General features: G+C 39.0%; 1 protein-coding gene across 3 annotated transcripts in view; it reads right to left on the reverse strand.

Moving 5' to 3' along the window:
- Positions 1-2,007: 2,007 nt before the first annotated feature.
- itga11a (integrin, alpha 11a) overlaps positions 2,008-23,170 on the reverse strand; it is a 95,547-nt gene continuing 74,384 nt past the window's right edge. For all 3 annotated transcript variants that reach the window (XM_088075129.1, XM_042491529.2, XM_088075139.1), the window contains 16 exons: positions 21,639-21,769; positions 21,171-21,337; positions 18,385-18,524; positions 16,889-16,999; positions 16,684-16,769; positions 16,349-16,559; positions 15,505-15,603; positions 8,836-8,912; positions 8,450-8,533; positions 8,093-8,183; positions 7,794-7,907; positions 7,069-7,152; positions 6,877-6,987; positions 6,603-6,698; positions 4,654-4,767; positions 2,008-3,247 (listed from right to left, as the gene is read on the reverse strand). In XM_088075129.1, the coding sequence (XP_087931255.1) occupies positions 3,170-3,247; positions 4,654-4,767; positions 6,603-6,698; positions 6,877-6,987; positions 7,069-7,152; positions 7,794-7,907; positions 8,093-8,183; positions 8,450-8,533; positions 8,836-8,912; positions 15,505-15,603; positions 16,349-16,559; positions 16,684-16,769; positions 16,889-16,999; positions 18,385-18,524; positions 21,171-21,337; positions 21,639-21,769 (1,794 nt within the window). In that variant the 3' untranslated portion in view covers positions 2,008-3,169. The remainder of the gene's footprint in view (positions 3,248-4,653; positions 4,768-6,602; positions 6,699-6,876; positions 6,988-7,068; positions 7,153-7,793; positions 7,908-8,092; positions 8,184-8,449; positions 8,534-8,835; positions 8,913-15,504; positions 15,604-16,348; positions 16,560-16,683; positions 16,770-16,888; positions 17,000-18,384; positions 18,525-21,170; positions 21,338-21,638; positions 21,770-23,170) is intronic.

Genomic DNA, 23,170 nt, shown 5'->3' on the forward strand with positions numbered 1-23,170 from the left:
GCTCCTCTTAAATTCAGTTTGTTCGGCTGTCCTTGCTGAAACTTATTTGCAGCTGCAACAATCTATTTCCCTCTTGAGCTGGGGATCAATAAGTTTTCCCTGTGACAGCAGCAGGTGGTTAGCATGTGTCAGCGGAGTGAATCAAACCTGCATCTCTGAACACAAATGACAGTTTCACTAAACCAAAGAACCTCATGGGAGTTCTGTTCATTTATTAAAGCTTTTTTAACTCAGAAAACACTGAAAACCATTTGCGAAATCCTCATTTGCCCTAACTTTTTTCCTCTATGTCACTGAAAACACTGGATCACAAGCTAAACCTTCAGATTTTAGGATGCTTTGATCGGCAGGTGGCTACACAGTCACCTTTGTGCTTTTGAGCAACAGTTGGTAGCTTTTGTCAAAATACATTTTTGTGAAACTGTCACCACATCCACACAGAAATACATGATAGATAATTTGTGAAAATAATGGCATTTCCAAGAATCCACAGCATGTGAAAGAAACAACCAATCAGAGGCGAGTATTCTCTGACGCAGCTGTCAGTCGTGTACTGCGGTCTGTTAAACTAGACAAAAGTCAAGATTGTGTTTCTGCATTGCCTCCTCCTCACCTCAGATGTTTACACCTGGTATTTACCAGCGTGTTCGGTGATCTGAACACAAGTGGACAGCTGAGACACGTCATCGTTCACACGTGTCTGTCACAGGTGTCCAGCTCAGCACTTATATTCAGATTACTTTACCGCCTCACTTGTGTTAAAAGGTCAAAGGGTCCCGCATGTTGTTATTTTGTCCACACTGTGTCTCGCTGCTTATGCAAAAGCTAGATGGTCACGTTAGAGGTTGTGGTGGTACAGCTGGAGATACCGCTGTCAGCTGAATTCAACATGTTTCCTTTCACAGAGCAAAACACTGGACAGTCACACAACGCTGTATTCAACTGGTGTTAAAATGACTCATTGATGACGTAATCCTTATCCGAACACGTCAGGACACTTTTGCTTTTACTCTACAAAAGATATGAGGTCAAACGCAGCACAGACTGCCTCAATAATTAGTTTGAGTGATTGGATCAAAATGCACTTAACATTTGCATGTTTCACATGAACCATATCAACGTTTTTTTTTAAGTGATGTAATACATGACCTGACTTTTGTCATTTCAGCTGGGCGAGAAGCATGCAAAGCTGCAGACTAATCAAAAACAACAACACTGGCTATTTTTAGCAGCAAATTACGGCTGTTTCCAGCAGCGTTTGCTGCACTGAACCTGGCCATTTATTACTGACAGATTAAGCGTTTGAGTCACCACACCTGGCTGTTTCTTACCCAGCCTGGGTGTTTTTTGCGTTACATTGTGGCGTGCCCCAGTGGAGTTTGAGCCATCAATCCTAATTGTTTTTCACAGACATATCTCGCTGCTACCCAGCAGCATTAGAGCCTGTGAACCTGGGTGTTTTTCACAACCCATTTCTGCTTTCCTGTTGCTTTTGTGCCACTAAATGTGTTTTTTTAAAGCTAAAACGTGTTTTCCTAACTATAACCACGTGATTTTTGTGCCTTCACCTAACTTTCCCCTCACCACTAAATGTAAAGTTTCAACATATCCGCTAGAAAACAATGTAGAAATGTAACATAACCACGGTTTGCAAACAGCTAGTATACAAACATTACTTATGGCGACTGGACTGGTGTCTTGGTGGTTGTTAAACTTGTTTTTAGTTCTGTCCACCTGTGATCAGATCACCCAAGACACTTTTTAATACCAGGTACAAACAGAGCCGAAATTAATTACTTCAACCAGAAATATAATGAAATAATATTTCCTTCTGCAGCTTTAATGATCTTACAGAGAATCTGTAATGATACCTTTAATCTTTCTCCCTCCATAACTGTAGTTGCTCTCTCTCTCTTTGATTCACTGACATGATTTAAATAAACAGTGTTTCTTCAGGGCTCCTTTCTGCAGCTGAATCTCCTCAAGCGTTCATTAAAAAGACATTCATAGACATACAATGTTTTATTTGTAGGCATATTACAGCTATTCTCATCAAAACAGGACAAACTGACATTCGTTGGTAACACCAGGACGGTGCCGACATACTGTAAGCAATGTGCATTTACTGGACTAACCTTTATGGCATCTGATTGTCATTTAGCTACAGTTCTTTGTGAAAATGACTTTGTTGAAATCTATGTTGCCTGCAGTATTTTATGCACATCCTTTTGCTCTGATGCAGTGCACATTAAAGGCATGCAACGTCTCGTAACAGGTTCAGTAACAAAAAGCCTTGTTGCTTAAGTTACAAAGTAATGCCATAAACCACGTGGAAAATACTGAAAAGAATATTTGAAAGGGTATAAAAAGGTACTTGACTATTTACAAAATTCAAGTTAATTTTGTACAAAGTAAAAGTGCATCAAATGTTTAATGTTTTCCAGGAAGGAAATATTTAAAGAAAAGGAGTGGATGCAGGTTTAGAAGATTCTTCTCTGTAGAAAAAAAATCAAGAAACGTCTCTGTAAGTTAAACATGAATCTTCTTTATACTCTGGAGACTTTTTAGTTCGGTTCTGTTTCTTTATAAATTATTACGCATGTGAGCTGTTGCAGATAAAAAAATCTTTTAAACATCGAATTCAATATACAGTATAGTAACTTTACATTTGCGGTAGCTTTTGGGTGGAAAGTCACCCTTGAGGTTTTTCATGTATTTCAAAATTTACCATAAGAGTTAAATAAATACACATCAGGAAGAGATAAAAGAATGATTGGCTAACGCTTGCCTCAAGGGCAAATTGTGGCCTGAAATTCTTGGGACAGATCGATCAAAGCTCGCTCTGTTCCTCTTTACAAACGGCCGGAAAAAGCACCGGCCTGAAGGCCAGAAAACGTACGACACAGAGGGCGGCGAATACATAGACAAAGAAGGCCCTAATGTCGCAACAGTGCAGGAATGCTAAGTGAGTGTGACAGTGCTGACTCTTGGGGGTCAGGGGTCGTGGCGTGGGACAAATCCAGTGCACTGAACAAGCCTTGCTTCAGCGGTCATGCGGAGCTGTCGATGCGGTGCCACTGTGGTGTTGGGGAGCAGGGGGGAGGTGGGTTGGTCCCTGAGTGTCGGGTCCCCTGTGGAAAAGGCGTCTGCTGGGGGCCCTCAGCCTGCGTTACCGCTCTTCTGCCACTTTCCCGTTTGCCCCCTGCTCGTCCTCGTCTCTCCGCTTCTGCCTCTGGAAGAAGCCGAGCTGAGAGGAGTGACACGCGAGGAGAAATTAGACACGAGGCACAAACTGGTAATTTAAGATTTGTCGACCAATATTGGTTTTTCAGGGCCGATATCAGTACAGATTCTTAGTAGCTAATGAGACCAATAACCGATATTCAAAGTCAAGTGAAAATTTAAATTGGCCAGACAGACAGACAGGTAGGTAGATAGATAGATAGATATTAGGTACATTTATAATTGCCCTTAGTTATATTAATGGTTTTTATATACTGAAACTCTGTGTTAGCCTGTTTGTTATTAATACCACTGCCAGATGTGGCTTGTCTCTCTGATTACAGGGTCATGTTTTGTTGATAACCAGAAGGTGGCAGCAGAACTCCACATTGACATACTAAATATAGTTTAGGTCTATGGTTCCCAACCTTTTTCCTGAGGGGACCCCTTTTCTACTATTGAGTAATCTGAGGACTCCAGACTGAAACACATATTTATGGATATTTCATATAATATTCAATGCATAACACTAACAGTATAGAACAACTGATACACTGTACAATTAAACCAAATAGTGAACACAATAACTGCAGTAAATAAAACAATGATTTGGATGACTTTTGAGAAGATTAATTCCTGTGAATATTAGTACAGACCCCGGGAGGTGAAATGGATGTTTTTGTTTTTTGTTTGGAAAAAAAAATAAAAGCCTTTTAGTGACACATACTCGTGATTTATTCATATTTCGCAATTACTAATACAACAATACAATACATGAAATGAACCTTTTCACCCTCAGATTGACTTGATTTCATTCATAGTGATCATATTTGACAGATTGTAGCCAACTCAGTTTCAGTAAGTCAGTGTGCGTTTAAAAAAACAAAACATCCATGTCACCTCCCGAGCTCCGTACATAAGAGGAGTATTTCTTTTATTTTTTAGGAACTTTTACACAATTCTGTATTATAAAATTATACATAGCTACTTAATGAGCTTCTTTTCTGACAGATTCAGTGTTTTCTTCTTTCTGACCGCGAGAGTACGGCTTCTGCCCCGATCTTCACTGTGCCCTTACTCTGTGGGATTTTTAAAAAAGTTTCTTAAACAGTAAAAACTAAAAAAATAATTTCGTTTTCTTTAAAAAAAATGGCTCAGACACTGAGATACAGACCTACTGTATATATGTGTATATATATATATATATATATATATATATATATATATTTTTTTTTTCTTATACTGTTTAAAATCAAAAAAGGGTCACTACCTCAGGGTTTTGAGTGTAAATAGGGCCTATAAAGACTTGAGATAACTTCAGCAGCAGGACTCACCTGATCTATGGCAGTAAACAAAGATACACAGCAAGTCTTAATGTAATTACCTCCAATAATTCAATTTATTTTTTCCTAATAAATGCACGTGACTTACCTTCCATAGAGCGAGACTGAGCAGGGCTAACAATAAGAGTCCTCCCAGCGTGCTTCCAATGATAATCCAGTTTGGGATTCTGTAATCTCCCTCCTTCCTGATCTCCAATATTATCTGTGAAGGAGACCTTATTTGAATCATTAGATCAAAATCTTGTTTCTTTTGAGATGCACACTGAATTCTGTCAGCAAAATAGTGTTATAATGTGGAGTTTATTTGTTCATATTGTACTAAAATATACATATTATATACTTATTGTATCTGTTGATAGAATATTTTCTGTAATGCAACACTGGCAGTGTTATTTCCATTATCATATTTCTTTTCCACCACAATAAACAAAGTGATGGAAAAGAAATATGGTAATGGAAATGACTGTTGTGGAAATGACAATTTGTCACATTGAAAAGAAAAATCTCATGATGTTTGCGTGCTGTGTGTCTGTCTGTATATATAATATCTATTTAGCCTTGGCATTAAAAATACAAACTACAACATATAAAATGTTGCTTTGCTTATTTCTACTTTCAAAGGAAATCTGAGCTGTTTGGAAATGACAATAAAGATAATCCCGATTTATTGAAAAAATTATCTTAATTTCTTGTTATTTCAATGCACTTCATGAACTAACTGTCCTTCAGCTTTACGCTCTCCTGTCACTTGACTATCGCTATGGTCACCGAGTATACAAACTCTTCAAAAGGTCCCTTAATTTACATTTTGTACAGTGTGGTGTGAATGACAGTAAGTCAAAGGCACAGTCGTTCTTTTAAAAGAGATAAAATACGAACATATCTAACAAAACACGCTATATTCCATTTATATGAGTATTTCTGTGTCATTTGCATTAGAAGTTAAAAAATCTGGCTCGGGGATAAAGAAAATATAGAAAAAAATAGATCAAAGGCCATTTTCTATAAAACAGAAATAACGACAGATCATTTTATTTTTGTATGCTGCTTTTGATGTCAATAGCAACAAAAAACAGTGTTCGTTTTTTCTTGTTTCTGACAGGGATACTAAAATAACAATAGTTAAAGAATCTCCCACATGCAGTAATCTATACAATCATAAATTGAATACCCTGGTGTAAACGTATGATAGTCTGTAATGACAACAGAAAATAAAGTTAAGGCAGCTGTGATTTTTACAGGCAGTAATAATGCACTCTACCCTGAGATAATGATGATTACACTGGATCATAAATCCAGACATCTGTTATTGTGCTGGAGTTATATTCAGCACATGGTCACTCACAGAGATATTTACAAAGATTATAGACTTTTTTTGTATCTCTAAGAGACATATGTATAATATTACATGCCTGTTTAGCGAAAATAAGTCTGAAACAGGGCTATAAATGTTCTTTCTTAACATATATATTTAAAGGAAGACTTTAAATACACAGATCAGAACCAGATTTACCACAAAATCCTTTCTGCCTTTAAACTCTAATAATACATTTACGTCAGCTGAAAGAAATCAGGATGCATTGGCTCATAAAAACATGATAAAGAGAAACCGTATGACTATTTGAACTGGCCAATAGATGGCAGCAGAGATTAGTGTATGAGTCCAGACTTAAACATGTAGTGCCGCTGGTCCTTTCGGTCCCTGAGCACCACACAGCACGTGTGCTCCAATACCAACCTTCACTGTGGGACTCTACTCTGCCTCAGTGCTCAGCTGCAGCAGACCCCGCTGATATCTTTGTAACTGCAGCAAAATATGCTCTAGTTTATTGTTACATGTGTTATACTATTTTAATACTTTCAGTCCATTCAGAGAAGTTTTTGAGGCTGATCTCCTCAAGCACAAAACACAAATGGAAAAAGACAAAAATCAGAGAAAGGCTAAATCTGATCAAATTATGATGCTGTTCTGAGATCAGATTTGAGGCAGGTCAAACCCAGGACAGAAGCAGTTTAAATCATGAGTTGTTGACTCACATGTCTGACAGGCCTCTCTTCATGTAAAAACATGGGGCTGGAGGAGGGGAGCTCCACTGATGCACTGGTTCCCAGTTCCAGGATTTTAAACTTCAGCTGGCGAGGAAATCAAAACACGCTGCCACTTTTCACAAACACATCACACAGCTGAAAGACTACAAAGCTGTCATCGCTGCAGAATAACAGCACGATAAATTGAGCACTTGCATGCATGTGTGTTATTATAAAGCTGGGGATTTCCAGCTTTATGCATGTTTTGGGGTTTTTTACTTACTGCGTGTAAGGTATCTATTCTCAGTGCTCCTGTGATTCTAACTGTGATTTCTCTGTAGGAGGCCACGTTGACGGTGCATTGGATTGGCAGAGTTAGAGTGTTGGATCGGTTCTGTGAGAGGAAACCAGACATGAGCCTCAAAGTGATGAAAAGTTGGAGATAAAATTATTTGGGAATGAATTTGTATTTTACCAAGCGGGAGAGGCGTGTCAGATCCTCAGGTGCCGCCCTGCTCTCTGCCACATGCTGAGGTGGTAAACAGCGTGTACCATCTCTCTGAGGAGACATGAGAGTAAAAATACCTGTTAGTATGTAACAACCACATAACTGAAGAGACAGACTAAAACAATGTTCTGATAAACTGAGGTTTATTAGCATTATATCACAACCAAGAATGAACATCCCTCGTCTCATATCTCTAACGACAACGATCTATACAGATCTCTATAATGTCTCTATGAGAAGTACAGAGCTGAGGTCAGCGCCGAGCATAGCATAAAGACTGGAGCCTGAAAAAAATCACCCAGCCATTCACATACAGATGAGCACATTTCTGTACTATAAACTGTTCATCATTGAGTTTGTAAAAAAAAAAAAAGATGAATTTGTGCCGAGTTCAATCTATGTTTGCACCAGCTCTTTAAATTGCAAACCACTGCACCACATGCACTGCAGATAATAGTAGGTGCTGAAACATAATCTAAAGGCCCTACCTAATCAAGCTGGTCAGCTGTTGGTCAATGTCTGTGAGCTTCTGTTTCCGTTTCACACATTTTTAGCACGAGTTTGCCTTTGTTGCCTTTTTTTTGGCCTATACAGGCCCAGTATTAAACCCAGTAATAATTCAACTGTTTATTTTGAAGGTATAATGTGCCGTCATTCTTTCAAACAGACTAACTTTGAGTCTCAATTCTCACCTGGTCAATATAGAAGTCGGATATCTGAAGGAGTTGGTTCCCATTTTTCGTCATTTCTGGAATCTCAATGTTCAGCTGCAGATCTCTAACTGGAAAGTAGCCGAGATTCTGGATCTGAGAGACAACAGGGAGAAATTGTGTAAATTATCTTCAACCTCTGCACCACGTACGACGCTCCAAAGTATACGTGGGCATAGCTTGTGGATGGATGGATGGATGGATGGATGGATGGATACATTTCTCCGTGTTTTTCCTGTATAGTAAATTAAAGTAATGCTGACGATGCTTTTGTCTCTCACCTGGAAAGTGAAGTTGAAAGGAGGACCGATAACTCCGGGCTCCTCCAGCGACAGCTCTGATTTGATGTCGTACCGCGTCGGATTTGAATCCCTTTAAAAATACAAAACAATCATGAACAAGTAATGCGTGAGAAAGCACTTATCTTTACTTTATCTTGGCTTTAAAGAATTCAGAAGAATGATAACAAAGTCCCAATTTCAGCTGCCAGCTGTTTTCCCACAATGATATCATTCATCGTTTTCCAGATGCCATTGAGTCACTCTGCTCGAATTACTCCTAAAATCACCTCAAGAACTTCATTTGCATTTGTATTTATGGGGTGCATGCTTTGGTAAGACATTCAGAAATTGACAAACCTCGTGAAGAGAAGGTCTGCCTCGTATTTCAGTGAGTAATAGATATCATTGAAATTGTCAGTTGTGCTCGTTTCCTCGCCATCGCTGTGGAGAGAACGGGACAAAAATATTCAAAGAACGTGAGCGATGATGTTACAGCAGGACACACCAGTTGAAATATTTATCCTTGTGGCGCAGTTGCAGCTTTTTATCTTATCTTGAGCTTGCCACGAGATCTGCACAGTGGGAGTAATGCTCTGTTGTTATTTTTGGATGTCTTAGTTGACTGTAAGCATCACTAAGGATACAAAGATCAGCTAAGGACAGACTTTTCTCATGCAAACAGGAAATGTCTTTAGATGTGAGTAACTAAAAAATACAGATAAGATAAAAGTTGATGTTCACACCTTCTGGCCTCCAGAAGAACTCTGATGTGTTCAAGGAAGACAGTGCGACTGAACTCAAACTCCAGGCGAAATGATACCTACACAGAGGAGAAAATAAAGTTTAGACGAATAAAGTCTTTTTTTCTATTCTATTCTATTTCTGTCTTTATATGCTACTGTATGTATGCTCCCCAACAGAAAAGGCCCTGCATTATGGATTAAGTAAAGCCTGCAATAACCTGCTGTAAGTCCCGTGCTTTGACCCAAGGCGCATAGTTGGTGCTTCTTTAAGAGAGCCAGGGAATTTCCCCTGAGTTGAGGACAATGCATTAAATACAAATCAACATGGCTGCGCGCACACACAGACACACACACATGCAAAACTACCAGCGAGAGTCAGATTGAAAGCAAAATACAAGACCAGAGGCAGAAAAGAGAAGACTGGAGACAGACGAAAAACAGAAGAGACAAGTGTGTACGAAAATGGAAATCATAAGAGGATATCCAAACATAAAACAGAGGAAGAACCCAAGTCAGGAGAGGAGAGGAGAGGAGAGGAGGTGAGGAGGGGAGAGGAGAGGAGAGGAGGTGAGGAGGGGAGGGGAGAGGAGAGGAGGTGAGGAGGTGAGGAGAGGAGAGGAGAGGAGAGGAGGGCAGAGGAGATAATTGATTGGCAGCAGAGAGCAGACGAGTTGAACATTGTTTACAGTCCTTGATGCCGTAATGAAATCCTGACGGACTCCGTCTGACCAAAGAGGAATGCATAATAAGGTTTGGTGTAGCTTCCCTCCTCCATATAGACTGACTCATCGTTGACAGACCACAGATAGAGAACATACATACAAACACGATGACCTATTTTCAGTAGTGGAACTAAGAACATTTGCACAAGCACTGTACTTCAGTGAGGTTTTGAGGTATTTCAGTTGGGTATTTCCATTTTCTGCTGTTTTATAGTTATACTTCACTACATATATTTGACAGCTAGTGCTACCGGTTACTTTCCAGTTGAAGACTTTACATTCAAAAAGTTTTGAAAAGGGGACAGCTCATCTCAAAAATCAATGGATTTTCTCCTCTACACTGTACCACTATTTATTAATCTAAATTGTTTCAACGTGAGTTGCAGAGTGTTGGAGATATCAGCCGTAGCGATGTCTGCCTTCTCTCTGATATAACTGAACTAGATGGCACTCGCCTTGTGGTGCTCCAAGCGTCAAAAAAATATATATTTGAAAAACTCAACAGCATTGTCTCTTTCCAGAACTCATGAAATCCACAGATTTTGCTATGAGAAGTTTCATGTAGGAACTATTTTTCTTTTTTCAGAACTGCACACCACAGCCGCATCATCACATTAACGCAGCTCAGCCGTGAAGGACACCATTTATTCAAAGAAATTAAAGTTTCAGCGTACACCAGGATGCTCAGGTTGACACTTATTTATCTATAGTACACATTAAAGACAAATGTCAACGTTTAACAACGTTGGTGGCCAGCTGACTGCTCACAGCGAGGTCTGTGGATTATCTTGAGTAGCCTTTCAAATGTAGTTATTGGTGCACTGAGCACAACAAGCCGAGTGCCTTTTAATTCCATTATACTGGCGAGAAGGCAGACATCTCTACAGCTGATATCTCCAAAACTGCTATTAATAAATAGCAGGTACAGCAATACAGGTAAGTGGAAAAATATGCATTTCTGTCCCGATATTTCACCTCTAACTGCGAAGACAATTTCATGTTAATAATTTTTAAAGGCTAATGGGAAGAACATTTACTACTAATACTTAAATCATATTTGGTTGAACTTTTACTTCAGTAGGAATATGAATGGAATATTCTTTCTTGTCATGGAGTATTTTTTACACTGTTGTATTGTTACTTTTACTTAGCTAAAGGCTCTTCATACTTCTTCCACCACTGCCTCTTTTCACATAATCTTATTAGTGGAAAACGACCCCTTGTTTTTGTCTTTGTTATGAATGTCCTGGAAAGGAATAGTTCATGTTTTAGTCTGTTTTCAAAATAATTGGACGAATCTATGTTGATGGTAATTTAGGGGAAAGTCGGATAAAAACACAAAACACGCACATAAGAATGCACAGACACACACATGCATGCAAGCGGTAGGGGTTTGGAAGACATGACTGTCCGTGGCTAGAGGACGTTTGTGTGCCAGCATAGTTGAACATGGAAACTCAGACGGAGCATGAAGCTCTCCTTCCTCCTCTGGGGTTGATGTAGTCCACCCGCATCCCTGAGCCACATCCACTGTCAATCATCAAACAATTAATTTGCAATATCTACTGTTCCCTGTCTCTGTGTACGCCCACGAGAAACAAAAACACATGCGTCGCTACCAGGGTATGATCTCTAGACCTCACTTTGCTGCAGCAGTGGTGAAGTTTACATGCTAGTTTTACACAGGTCAGAAGCAACCGGAAAAGTCAAAACAGGAGTGATAACTGTTTTAAAATCTTGCCCCGAGTTTCCTAGTTTTCTTCAGCTAAGCTGCGGTTTCAGGCGGGCTTGGCAGCAGCACCGGTGCACAATCAGCCTTGTTTAACTGTGTGCCACATTTTTAAAAGGCTCCCGACCAGAGCAGATCAGCCTTTGTGGCTCTGGATGCTGTTCAGGCAGAATGAGTGGGTATGAATCACTCAGTGAGATTTTAAAGGGTGACCTCTTGGTTAAGTTGTTGGGGAGCGTTACAGAGAAATGCAGTGATATTTTCGTTGCCCCGGAGATGGACTATTGTTTGCGATAATGACGTGGCTAGGACATTTCATGAACTCTTTCAATCACCTTCATTACTTCATTCCTTCAGTATTTATCATAAGACTTTGAGAGACTTTTGTTCATACATCAATGAGAAAGACGGCTTACATATAATCTGCTCACTGTTTAATAGCTTTTAATTTCACCATGCGACATACCATCAGTGTCATCCCTATCGGACTTAATTCAAACATCACCCTCTTAAAAATAAAACTTGATGCCGTGCTGTAAAATTCACTGGAGTCTCGTAAATATCATTGACATTACAAGCCTGTGGAAAGGTTCGGATACAGCAAAACTGAACGTGAGAATCAGGAACAGATGAGAGAAAAGAAAACTCTCAGTATCTTTCACTCAGTCTCACCTGGTGCTCCGGGCTGAAGCGGAGAGAAAATGTTCCTAATGGCCAAAGGAGAACGCTCTTCACCTGTGTTTACCCCGTTGCTAAGATGCATCTTGATAATAATGTAACAACAACCAAATGGGATGCTGATTTAAGTTTTTATAGTCTATAGAGGAAGAAGGTATTGCATGGCTGACTTTTATCGCTGAACACTTGCTTTAACCCTTTGAAATCTGAGAAAATTAGCTTGACGTCTTTTAAAAAACATGAGAAGGCGGCAATGAGTAACAAAAATGTGCCTAAATATAGCCAGAAATAAGTTGAAAAGTGACAAGAAAATTACCTGAAAATAGGCAAAAAAAAGTAAAAAATAAAAAAAAATAAAATATATATATATATTACAAAGACCTTAAGACAGTTCTTTAAATAAGGAGTTTTCTGGACATTTTTTCCCTATTATCCCCACGGCTAATTTTCAAGTCATTTTCTTGTCACCTTTTACTAATTTTTGCCAAGTTGCTTGTTGTCTTTTCCTCATGTTTTCAAAAGATATCAAACCAATTTTCTCAGGTTCCAGAGGTTTAATTGCTTGTGAAAGGCATCTGAATGCAGCACATTAAGACTGATGTTGGTCTCAACTCTAATAACCTTTAAAAAAAATGATTTTAAGTCAGTATGAGCAACACACATTTGTTATGGCTGATGTCCCAGAACATTCTCCGCACCGTAGGTTTTCAGTTACACTTATGCGTTATAGCGCCAGTGACATTTCTTACAGGAATGTTAGATGAAAAATGTCGAGGTTCATTCTTGACCTTGGGAAAACATTAAATATGAGCTCAGAGGGGGCGACACGGTGGTGCAGTGGTTAGCACTGGCACCTCAGGGTTCTGGGTTTGAACCCACTGACCAGCTCGGCTTCTCTGCGGAGTTTGTGTGTTCTCACCATGTTTTCTTTGGGTTCTCTGGCTTCTTCACACAGTCCAAAGACATGCAGGTTAGGTCAATTTGGGACCCTGAATTGCATGAGGGTGTGAGTGTGAGCGTGAATGGTTGTCTGTCTCTGTGTGTCAGCCCTGTGATTGTCTATTGACCTGTCCAGTGAGTACATTAACTCTTGTCCAGTGTGGGATAGACCCTAACCCCCCCACGAGCCTGAACAGGATAAACAAAGAATGAATGAATGAATGAATGAATAAATTATAAGTTGCCATCATGTGACCTAAGTATCTTAAAAAGTATGGTCACATTATAACAAGTGGTCTTATAAAGTTTATGGTCATATATTGCATGACTAAAGTTTCATGGTTAAGGTCGTGGGATACAGCCAAAAGCTCTGGAAAAAAGCTTGACTTGTTTTATCACTTGAAAAGCGTTTAAAAAACTGTGAACACATTCTCAGTGTGGAAAAAATGTCACTTGAACATATCAGACTTAAATACCATAAAATCCCTCATTTACTCTCTCTGGCACACTGCAAACGGTCTAGACTTCCACCTCTTTGCTGGTTGGGCTCCTTATTTAAATTTGGAGCCTGGACCAAGGAGGCACTGATCTGTATCAAGCAGGATGAAACAATCTGGAGGCCTATCTGGATCTCTTAAAATCCTTGACACAGATGCCTGATGAGGAGGATGGCTGATTGCCCTTCATGCCCTCCCCTACCTGGTGCTTTAAAAGCCCAGTCGCCAGAGGAAAATGTTGAGATTGTTCATTTCTGCAAACTACTGATATATTACATGTGAACATTTATTACGTATCATATCTACATTTTTAATCTGACATAGTTCTTCAATTTATGAGATGGTGGATGGATTGAGACCTAAGTGAGATGCCTGCCAAGCTGCAGAAGACTGTTTGAGACCAACACCAGTTGTTTTTTAGTGACCCATTACTGCATTTCGAGCAGCAACTGAGCCATCAAAGCAGGGTATTTTGTAGACGGACGTTGCTGCGTTTACAGCAGCGGTTGTGGCACCAAAGCTGGGTATTATCTAGCGAGCCATCATTGCGTTTCCAGTGGCACTTATACCTCCAAAAGTGGGTGTTTTTTAACAAGTCATCAGTACATTGCTGACGCTTACTGTCGCACCATTAGCGAGTGTTTTTAGGGAGCCATTGCTGCATTTCCACCAGTCATTGTGCCACCAACACTGGGTATTTGAGGATAAAACAATATCTTTTCCATACCATAACCAAGTGGTTTTTGTGCCTAATAATAACCACACATTTGCATTGTTGAAACTTAAGTTACAAATGTTACATATCCATGGTTTGCAGAAATGTAGAAAGCCAACTTTTATTATGCTTACTGGGTCATGCTTTAATTACTGGTTATATTCATCTATGTTTAAACTTATGCACTATAATATTCTCTTTTTTTATGTTGTTGTTTTTTTCTTTCTCAATGATGTCATCTAGCCATGATGCTGGAGTAAATGTTTGTTTTATACTAATTTTAAATGTTTAAAGTGTATTTGTTTGTAAAAGGCTTTCTTCCTTTTTGTGACCAATTAAAGATTTTTTTTTCTCTGTTTTTATCAACACAGTCCCTTTTTCACTTCCTGCTTGGACTTAATAGTAACTTGAACTTTAAGATCTTCAAGTTTAAGAGTATGTGACCGGTCTTGGAAACCACAGAGAGTCTTCAGTTCAACATCATTATGTGCCTTGTTAAACCGTCCCTTATGCACAGAACTGTAAATAATGTTGAGCCACAGGACATAAATTACGATACAGATCTTGATTTTAATCTCTAGTGTTTTGTTTTGTCTTGATAAGCCGCCAAAAGCCCTTTAAACTGATGTAATCAAAAGGAAATGTTAAATTAGGTCATCTCTATATTAAAGTTTCTTCCTATTCATATTTGTTAAAGTGATGAAGTTAAATAGAGAAGGACATATTTAAGTGTTGACATTGTAGACTTTCATGTCAGACTATAGAAAGAAAGAATCTTTCAAACCAGAACTAAACTGGGCTCTTCTGGTTGGCTTGTGGGTTTCACATTAACCAGTGTGGTCTGTCATGGTCATCTAAAGCCGGCAGCATGTGTTTTAGGTCCTGTGTGATCTAATATGGCCCACGTCAATGTTTTCTCAGCACCGGAGTAGCAGCGCAATGCGGGATGTGGACACGAACCCAGATTTTTATTTAAGTCAGAAGTGCCAACATCTGAACTGATTTCTATCATATTTGGAAATCAGTATGCAAACTCCAATATGAATGAATTTTTTATGGTTGGAAAGATCAACTTCTACATCTGTTTTCTATTCAGTCGCATAAATACAGAAATTCGGATTCTCACCTAAAACATATGGTCTTCTTGGACTTAAAACACCCCAAACACCCAGGAACAAAATGTCAGATTTGTGAAAATGCTCTAGAACCAGTGCAAATCTACCAATTTATCATTTTGGTTTGACTGTTTTCACAATACAACAGCAAAAGATATACCCACAGTTTTGTTAGAAGATTATCTAATGACCAATTCACAACTCCACACTGAAAGTCACATGTTTTGGCCTTTTAAAGTTGATAATCTCACTGATTCAGTATGTGATTTCTCACCTGAGTTTTGGCCCTCATGAACGGAGCGCTGACATTGCAGATCTTCTCACTCCGCAGTTTGTCTTCAACGAAACACTCAATTTTGATGTCAGAGTTGTCCTGGATCAAAAAATAATAACAATTTACAGGGTAACAGCTTAAAGAAGGGTTATGCAACATTAAGAGCATATTGTCACTGCCTGATCCGTACCGGAAACCCAAATTGTTCAACAAATGTGCAATTGTCTGAGGGCAGCCTTGAAAAAAAGTTGGTTTCAATTAATATATTAATGAGTGAGGAGGAGTTTAAAAGAAAAAAACAAAAAAAGTCAGATTTGGGATTATCTGCACACAGCTCTCAACACGGAGGTTACAAACAGTGCTAATAACTGCAACAGTGCTGACAGAGCTCAGAGTGTTAACATGGGGAGGGGGACTGGAAGGTGGCCTTTCAGCAACGAGGCTATTCTGCAACCGTGGGTTTGGATGGCGTTATCAGCAGTTATGGCCGTATGAGCGCAGTGCAAAGCGGTGGCTATTAGTTAGCCAGTGTGATACACACACAGGGACTCACATGACCTCTGACTAGACTGTCTACCACAATAAAGAAGAGGAAGCTCGGATAACAACACACACAGAGGTAGCCCGACTTCATTCTCTGCTCAGGATGCCGTTACTCTAAATCTTTTCACAGCGACAGTGGTTTGCTGATATATTAATGGTCTAAATGTCTAAAAACAGCATTTATCACATCTCCTCTCCTGGTTTAATCTGAGACTTTTCTGAATATTTTAGACACTTTTACACAATTAAAAAAAATATGCTCGCATCATTTAACACATGAGTTTGCCAGATGATAATGCACCTTCACTATGAGGCTGGAGAAGATCAGATTGGCTGTGTAGGTGATATTTAGGCGAGCATTGTAGGCGTTCTCTCCTTTGTTCTCCAATCGGACATCCACCACCATCCTCCTCCTGTTGCCCTCTATAATCCGCAGAGATCCCTCGGCGCCTCCTTCACTTAGATGGCGGCAGAAAGCCCCACGAGACTGTACAGGCTGTGCACAGAAATGACTGGGAGGCAGCAAGAGAAAGAAAAGTGAAATTATAAGTAAGAGAGCAGCTGAGGATCTCGGTTTTATGTTTCATTTTGGTGTGAAAATAAAGTACGTCTGTGTATTTTCGTGCGTGTGCCTACTTTCGAGTCATCAGGTCGGTCATACTCTGCAGCGCAAGGTCAGGCATGCAGCGGTCATCCTCGTCACAGCCGTTCCAGAAAGGCAGCTGACCAAAGAGACAAGCTTTTGTCAAGTCAAAGAAACCACTAATCTTTTCCTTTTTTATATCTACTTTGTTAGAAACAAATAATAAGCACAAAAAGCACATTAATCATTGCCTCTCACCTCAGTCCTCACAACAGTAGGCCAGCTGTCATCCAAAACTGGTCCGTTGGATGGATCTCGTAGCCCCGCTTGTACAGCAAACACTATTGGCCGTGCGTAGTCTGTGGTCTCCTAATATAAAACATTAAGGTCAAACATTAGCCGGTGGATTTACTCTTTTATCAAGGCACTTTATCTATGGCACTAAAATATTGTTTTGCTTTCAAAAAGTTTACACAAATGTACAAGACACAAAAAAGATGCGATTATAATCTCATTTTAATGTGCAGTGTGTGCTGGTTTTGACCATTGTGGGAGACCAATATCAGCAATATGTTTTAAGACCGTAGAAGCTGACTGAAGTATGCTCTGCTGAAATGCAATATGGTAAAATATGAATCCTTTTATGTAACAAAAAAAAAGCCCTACAAATATCCAGTGATTCTGCCAAAACTGAATTCTTGTAAAACAAAAACAAACAGAAAAACAGCAAAAACAGCAGCAGCATTTAAACCTTCACATGACACTCAAACTTTCTACAAAATCCCACTTGTAATGTACAGCAATCTCATCTATTCAAGCATAAAGTGAAACACAGTAGTCTTGGAATGAATGAGTAATTTGTAAGTAAACTGTGTTCATATGACTTTTTTCTGAACACCAGCATCTGTGGAGAGAGCATATGCAGCTGCCTAGAAAAAAAGTGCAGCGCCCAGCATCTTTTTTTTTAAAGTGCTCCGACTTTTTTTGTGCAGTTGCTCAGAGCGCTTCTAATTGAAAATATCTGAACATTTCAAAAAGGCTCTGGTGTCATCACCGCCACCTCTTAAATTGTTGTACATGTCAGTCAGAAAGTATTACAACAGGGAGAGAAAATCGTGGGAGCAGATCATTGGGCGGACACCAAATGGAGTGTGTGAGTGTTGTGCTTTTATCACCAGGCGTCATAAGCTTGTTGTTAATGTAACCCTAAGTTAGCTACCTAGCAAGATCTTGCTGACATAGAAACATATCCATCCATAGCAAGTCATAAAAAAATGCTAGGATGAAGCGCTCCCCAGCACCTGCCACCACTTTTCTACTGAAGAAAAATGCTATGTGGACACAGGCACTAGATGTAGGCCTATACTATGCAGGAATTATTTGCAATTGTTTGTATTGCCAGTAAAAGTAAAAGCTGACTCAGATTTCCTAAACTTGGCATTTTGCTTTACTATATTTGCATTTTTTTTGCCACTCTGTCTGCCAATTTCTGTAGCTTCCTCTTGGATGCTTGCTGCTTTACCTTTATGTTTAGTTACGACCTCACCTCTATGTTATGCTCACGAACATCATGAATAAAACAATAAGAAAAAAAAGGGGCAGAGGGCAGCAGAGTCTCTGTAGAAAAACACACTGCCACGCACATTCTGCAAATTCTGCACAGTATACCTTTAATAAACAAACAAAGTTAAATTAAAAACAAACAAAATAAGTCCAATTCTGCCACTGCATGTTGTTACTGGTTATGGCCTCACCATGACGTGGAAGTAGATGTGTTCGCAGGTCTCTTCTCCGGGATAGAGGGTCAGGTTTTGAGGCTGCACCTTGTTTGGGTTGTCCAGTATGGCTCGAGGATTGAAACGTCTCTCCGCAATGGAGACATTATATTTAATCCCTGGTGGGTCATAAGAAGAGTTGATGAATTACACTTCCATGTGAAATAGCAAAAGATCCTTTTCTATTTGGGTCAAAATAAGATGAATGGGCTGCTGTTTTTGGGTTAGTGCAGACTAATTGACAAATGGCTGCATCAGACTTTGGTGAATGACATCACCATAACATTGCAATGCAATATTAGCTTGAGTCTGAACATATGATGAATGTGTGACCAACATATATAAGAATCCAAACCCCTCTGGCTGCAGCACTGAGTCATTTCCAAGCCACATTGTTTAAAAGGCTTTCCATTTATTGCCTCGTGTTTTCATGGCAGGAGGCAAAATCTACTGGGGCTGAACTGGTGCATGAGCTGTGTTTGGGGTCAATGAGACAATTAGAGAGAGGAAGAAATCTTTATGCATTATGCAAAAAGATCTGGGCATACGATGGACCCTAAATTGTTAGATTTTCTCCACTTTTCACCACAGTTATCAGCATCAGCTATTCCATAAAAGTTCTCCTTTTTGGATCAGAGAAACTCTAATTTACAAATGACTCAATGGTGGACCTTTCCAGTTTTTAGAGCTATTTGGCCTCACAACAACATGTGTCATCAGTATATTACATTTAACAAAGGACATCTAAAAAGTAGATGGCTGAGTCTTTTCTCTTCAGTACTGTAAACAGATATTTGCATAAATAATACTAACTTGACTCTGGCACAAAAAAGTGATCCATTTTGTGCAATAGACTGCAGCAAACTCACAAACACCAGCACATCTGCCATGCATTACTAGCCAGACACGACAATGAGAGGAAAATTAAATAAACATGTCCCACTGTAAGTAACCAGCGAAGACAAGATAAGTCCTTCTTCTTGCTCTGCTCTGTTTGAGCAGGTCTGATAGATTTGATAAAGATGTTGAAGGGTCAAGAGGTTAACTCAGAACACGCTCTCCCTCATCTCTGCTCCCTCATACTCGGTGAAACTGGACCCCGTCATTTCTTTAAACAAATTGTGAGCATAGAAACACATGCAGGTACGATCACCCATCTGCAGGACTGAGTTGTCTATGAGCTGTCACCACCAAAACTAAAAAATACATAAAAAATGATCAACTCAGTGCATTCTAACCAGCGTTCACACAATAAAAGGAACATCTGACAGCACCAGTGTGGTTCAGATACACCACGTTTGGAGGCAGCAGCATCAGCTTTGGCAGAGCACAGCAATGAGATCAGAATCTCTTTCTGCTTGTAAAGAAACATTTTGCTTTGGCGCCACTCTGAACCAAAGGAGCCATGACAGATTTTACAGGAAGCTGCATGCTGACGAGTCTACTGGAGCCAAGACATGAAGGATATATACATTGAGAAGGCTGTATGCCGTTACTCTCTTGAAAACAGCCATGTTTTATCCTGTCATGAACCAAACAACAGTTGAAGTAACACCGAGCGTATCGGTAAAAATGATCTGTTTAAGGTTTGACAATACAGATAGCAGTGAAAGCATCTTCTTCTCTTAGAAAATACTTTTCTTTTCTTAAGAATTGTTGTTTTATCTAGAAATGTGATGGGCTTTGCATGAGGTAAAAGGATATGCTTCACTTTTAGATTAAATTAATGGAGACCTATGAGGTCACTGGCAATTCTGGCCGACATTCCTGTCTTTAAGAGGCTGAAGCGGGCTGAGTCTTAGAGCTAGAGTAATGATGCTGGCATCATATGAAATTAGACGACCAAAGCCACAAGACTCCCTTTTAAAGAAATACCATTTTTTGCTTGTTCCTGGGCAAAAATTAATACAGCTTTTTGCATGTACAAGGTTTCCCACACATTTATTTTATATTTGGTGGCCTTCCCTGATTAAAAAAATCTGCTGCCACAAACTTTTTATATTTTTGAGACTGGATCATTAATTAGGAGTGCTACTGCAATCTTTATGATGGTCGGTTATGCATTGCATCACACTCACAGAGTGCAGAGTGTACTCTGGGCACAGATGGAGCAGCAGATTACCAGGTGCAGTGAAACTGAAACTAAAACATTCATTGAGCTGGGTCTAAATTGGGTATGACTGGAAAGGTAACAATCTCGAGGATTCAATGAACCTAATTTTATTCGTATGAGATGATGTTACCCCATAGTAGCTACTTTTTGTAGTAAAACCATTTTTTTTAAATGGACATCACTGTATAAAATGACCTATTGTGAGCCTGTTGGATAATCACAGCCTCATGAAACTTTACAGCCACAAACTGAAGGCTTCAGGCATTCAAGGGATGTTTGGCCTTTATAGGTATATTTACAGTTACATTAAAGTTTTGCAACAACGTATGAAACATAACTGAGCACAGAAATGGCCATCATATACTTCCATTTTAATATTATAAGCTCCTATACCCTTTAGAATTTGAATATGTTCCTAGCCAAAACACAGTGTTTATTACAGGTCCCCAGCTTTCAGATGATATCTCTTTTATGTGGAATATACTGTTAACCTGCTATTTTCCTCTAAAGATCGCCTGACCCCCAAAAAAGACAGAAAGGTTGGGTCTCATGGTGTTAACCTCTGGAAGATGTCAAACATAAGGCAAAGACGGAGGAACTTGGGAGATTTACTGAGATGCTTCCTCAGCAGGGATTATTTTTGCTGGCTTACCAATTTCCTGTGTGGGAGGAATGGCCGTCCTGGCAGTGATGTTGAAACATACAATGGCTGACATACAGGTCACATCTTTGCCACCTCGCTGACAGTCCTTCACAAAGATGTTGACCTTACTGGGCTCAAACCTGACAGTGGTGTATATCCGGACGACACTCTGCGACCTGAGAGGGGGTAAAGGTGGTACAGGTGAAGCCAACCCATGACCTCTGAGATTCAAGAATTTATCTTAAAAATATTATTCTTTCTGAAGGCATACATTAGGATCTTTATTAGAGGGTTATTACCAACTTATTTTGCTTTAAAATGCAACAATGATCTCATCAAAAAGTCCTTAAATTAATTGATAAGGTTTATTTATAGAGTTTAACCAGCCTTGTACTTTTGCAGAAATGACTACAATAACAGTCTTTTGTATTTTGGACACCAGTAATATTTACTGGATAAAAAAAAAAAAAAACTAACCAAAGGAGAACAGCAGCTCCGAGGGAACCGACTGCCAGATCCACTAAACCATCGTTGTTCATGTCCATTGTGCCATGAATACTGCGGCCAAAGTACAGCAGGCCAGGAGCCAAATCTGCTGCTGCTATTCTCTGAAAAACAGACAGAAGAAGAGATCTGTGAGAACATCATAATAACAAAAACCACAGTTTACAATGTTGTCGTTGAAGTCCTTATTAGAGAAGTCATGTGCAACTACACATTTAAACTTTTTTGGAAAATACAGTAGTAAATAGATACTGTGCATTCAAAATAATACAGTCAACAAAAAAGAACTGTCCTTGATCATTTCAAAATAGTATTTCTTAAAGGGACAACTTCACCCCAAACTAAAAAATACACATCTTTCCTCTTACCTGTAGTGCTATTTATCATTCTAGACTGTTCTGGTGTAAGTTGCCGAGTGTTGGTGATATTGGCTGTAGAGATGTCTGCCTTCTCTCCAATATAACAGAACTAGATACTTCTCGGCTTGTGGTGCCAAAAACACATTTGACAAACTCAACAGCGACGTCTCTTTCCAGAAATCATGACCCAGTTACTCAAGATAATCCACAGACCTTGTTGTGAACAGTTTCATATAGGAACTATTTTCTCTTTACTGAACTACACCTGCCAAATGTATTACAGTGCAGAGGGAACAATATTATCATGACACTTAAGTCACGAGACAATATTATTGCAATTTGGTAAGTATTGTAATAACAAATAATGTGATTTATTGTCTTTTATTACCTTTTTCAGCAAAACATTATGTACCCAAAGAAAAGTCTCTTTATCTCACTTTAATCATTACTATTGCAACAAAATTAATCTTGTTGATTGAAAAAGTGATTCATTTTATTATTCTAGTAGGCTACCAAAAGATTAATTTGTATTTACAATATTAATGATTTATATAATCAAGTTAAAAAATACTTAAAAAATCAATACCTGGCACCTGTGTATCAATACAATATTGTGATGCACAATATCACAGTATTATACTGTACTGATTTTTTCACCAACTCGAAGTACAACAAACATATGATATGCTTTTGAAAATGATCAGCAGTAATATGGATACGTATGCAACTGTAGGTGAAAAAAATAAAGACAGAAATAAACAAACAAAAAACATATGGAGCCAAGGGAGGGGGGTATTATTCAGAGAAAACCAAGATTAATATTTTACATTCATGAGGAAGAAACGTGGAGATTGTCTAAGATTTAAGTGGTAAGTTTACGGGGAAAAACCCATAAATTCAGGTGATTTACTATAAAGAGCAACAAGGTTCATATTGGGAGGAAGTCGAACCTCAACCTGTTTATACTTCACAAGTTTTTTATCTTGTATATCTATCACTCTTATGTCATAGAATATCCCAAAAAAATGGTCCGAAATCTACGACTTTAATCTCTGAGATTCTGAATTTTCTATTATTACACCCCTTCCTCGGCTCCATATTTTATTTTATTTTAATTTTCACCAACAATCGTCCTAATATGTCATC

This window comes from Plectropomus leopardus, chromosome 1, assembly GCF_026936395.1.
Source record: "Plectropomus leopardus strain MGB_pleo_1.0 chromosome 1, ASM2693639v1, whole genome shotgun sequence".
In the NCBI taxonomy this organism is placed as follows: Eukaryota; Metazoa; Chordata; class Actinopteri; order Perciformes; family Serranidae; genus Plectropomus; species Plectropomus leopardus.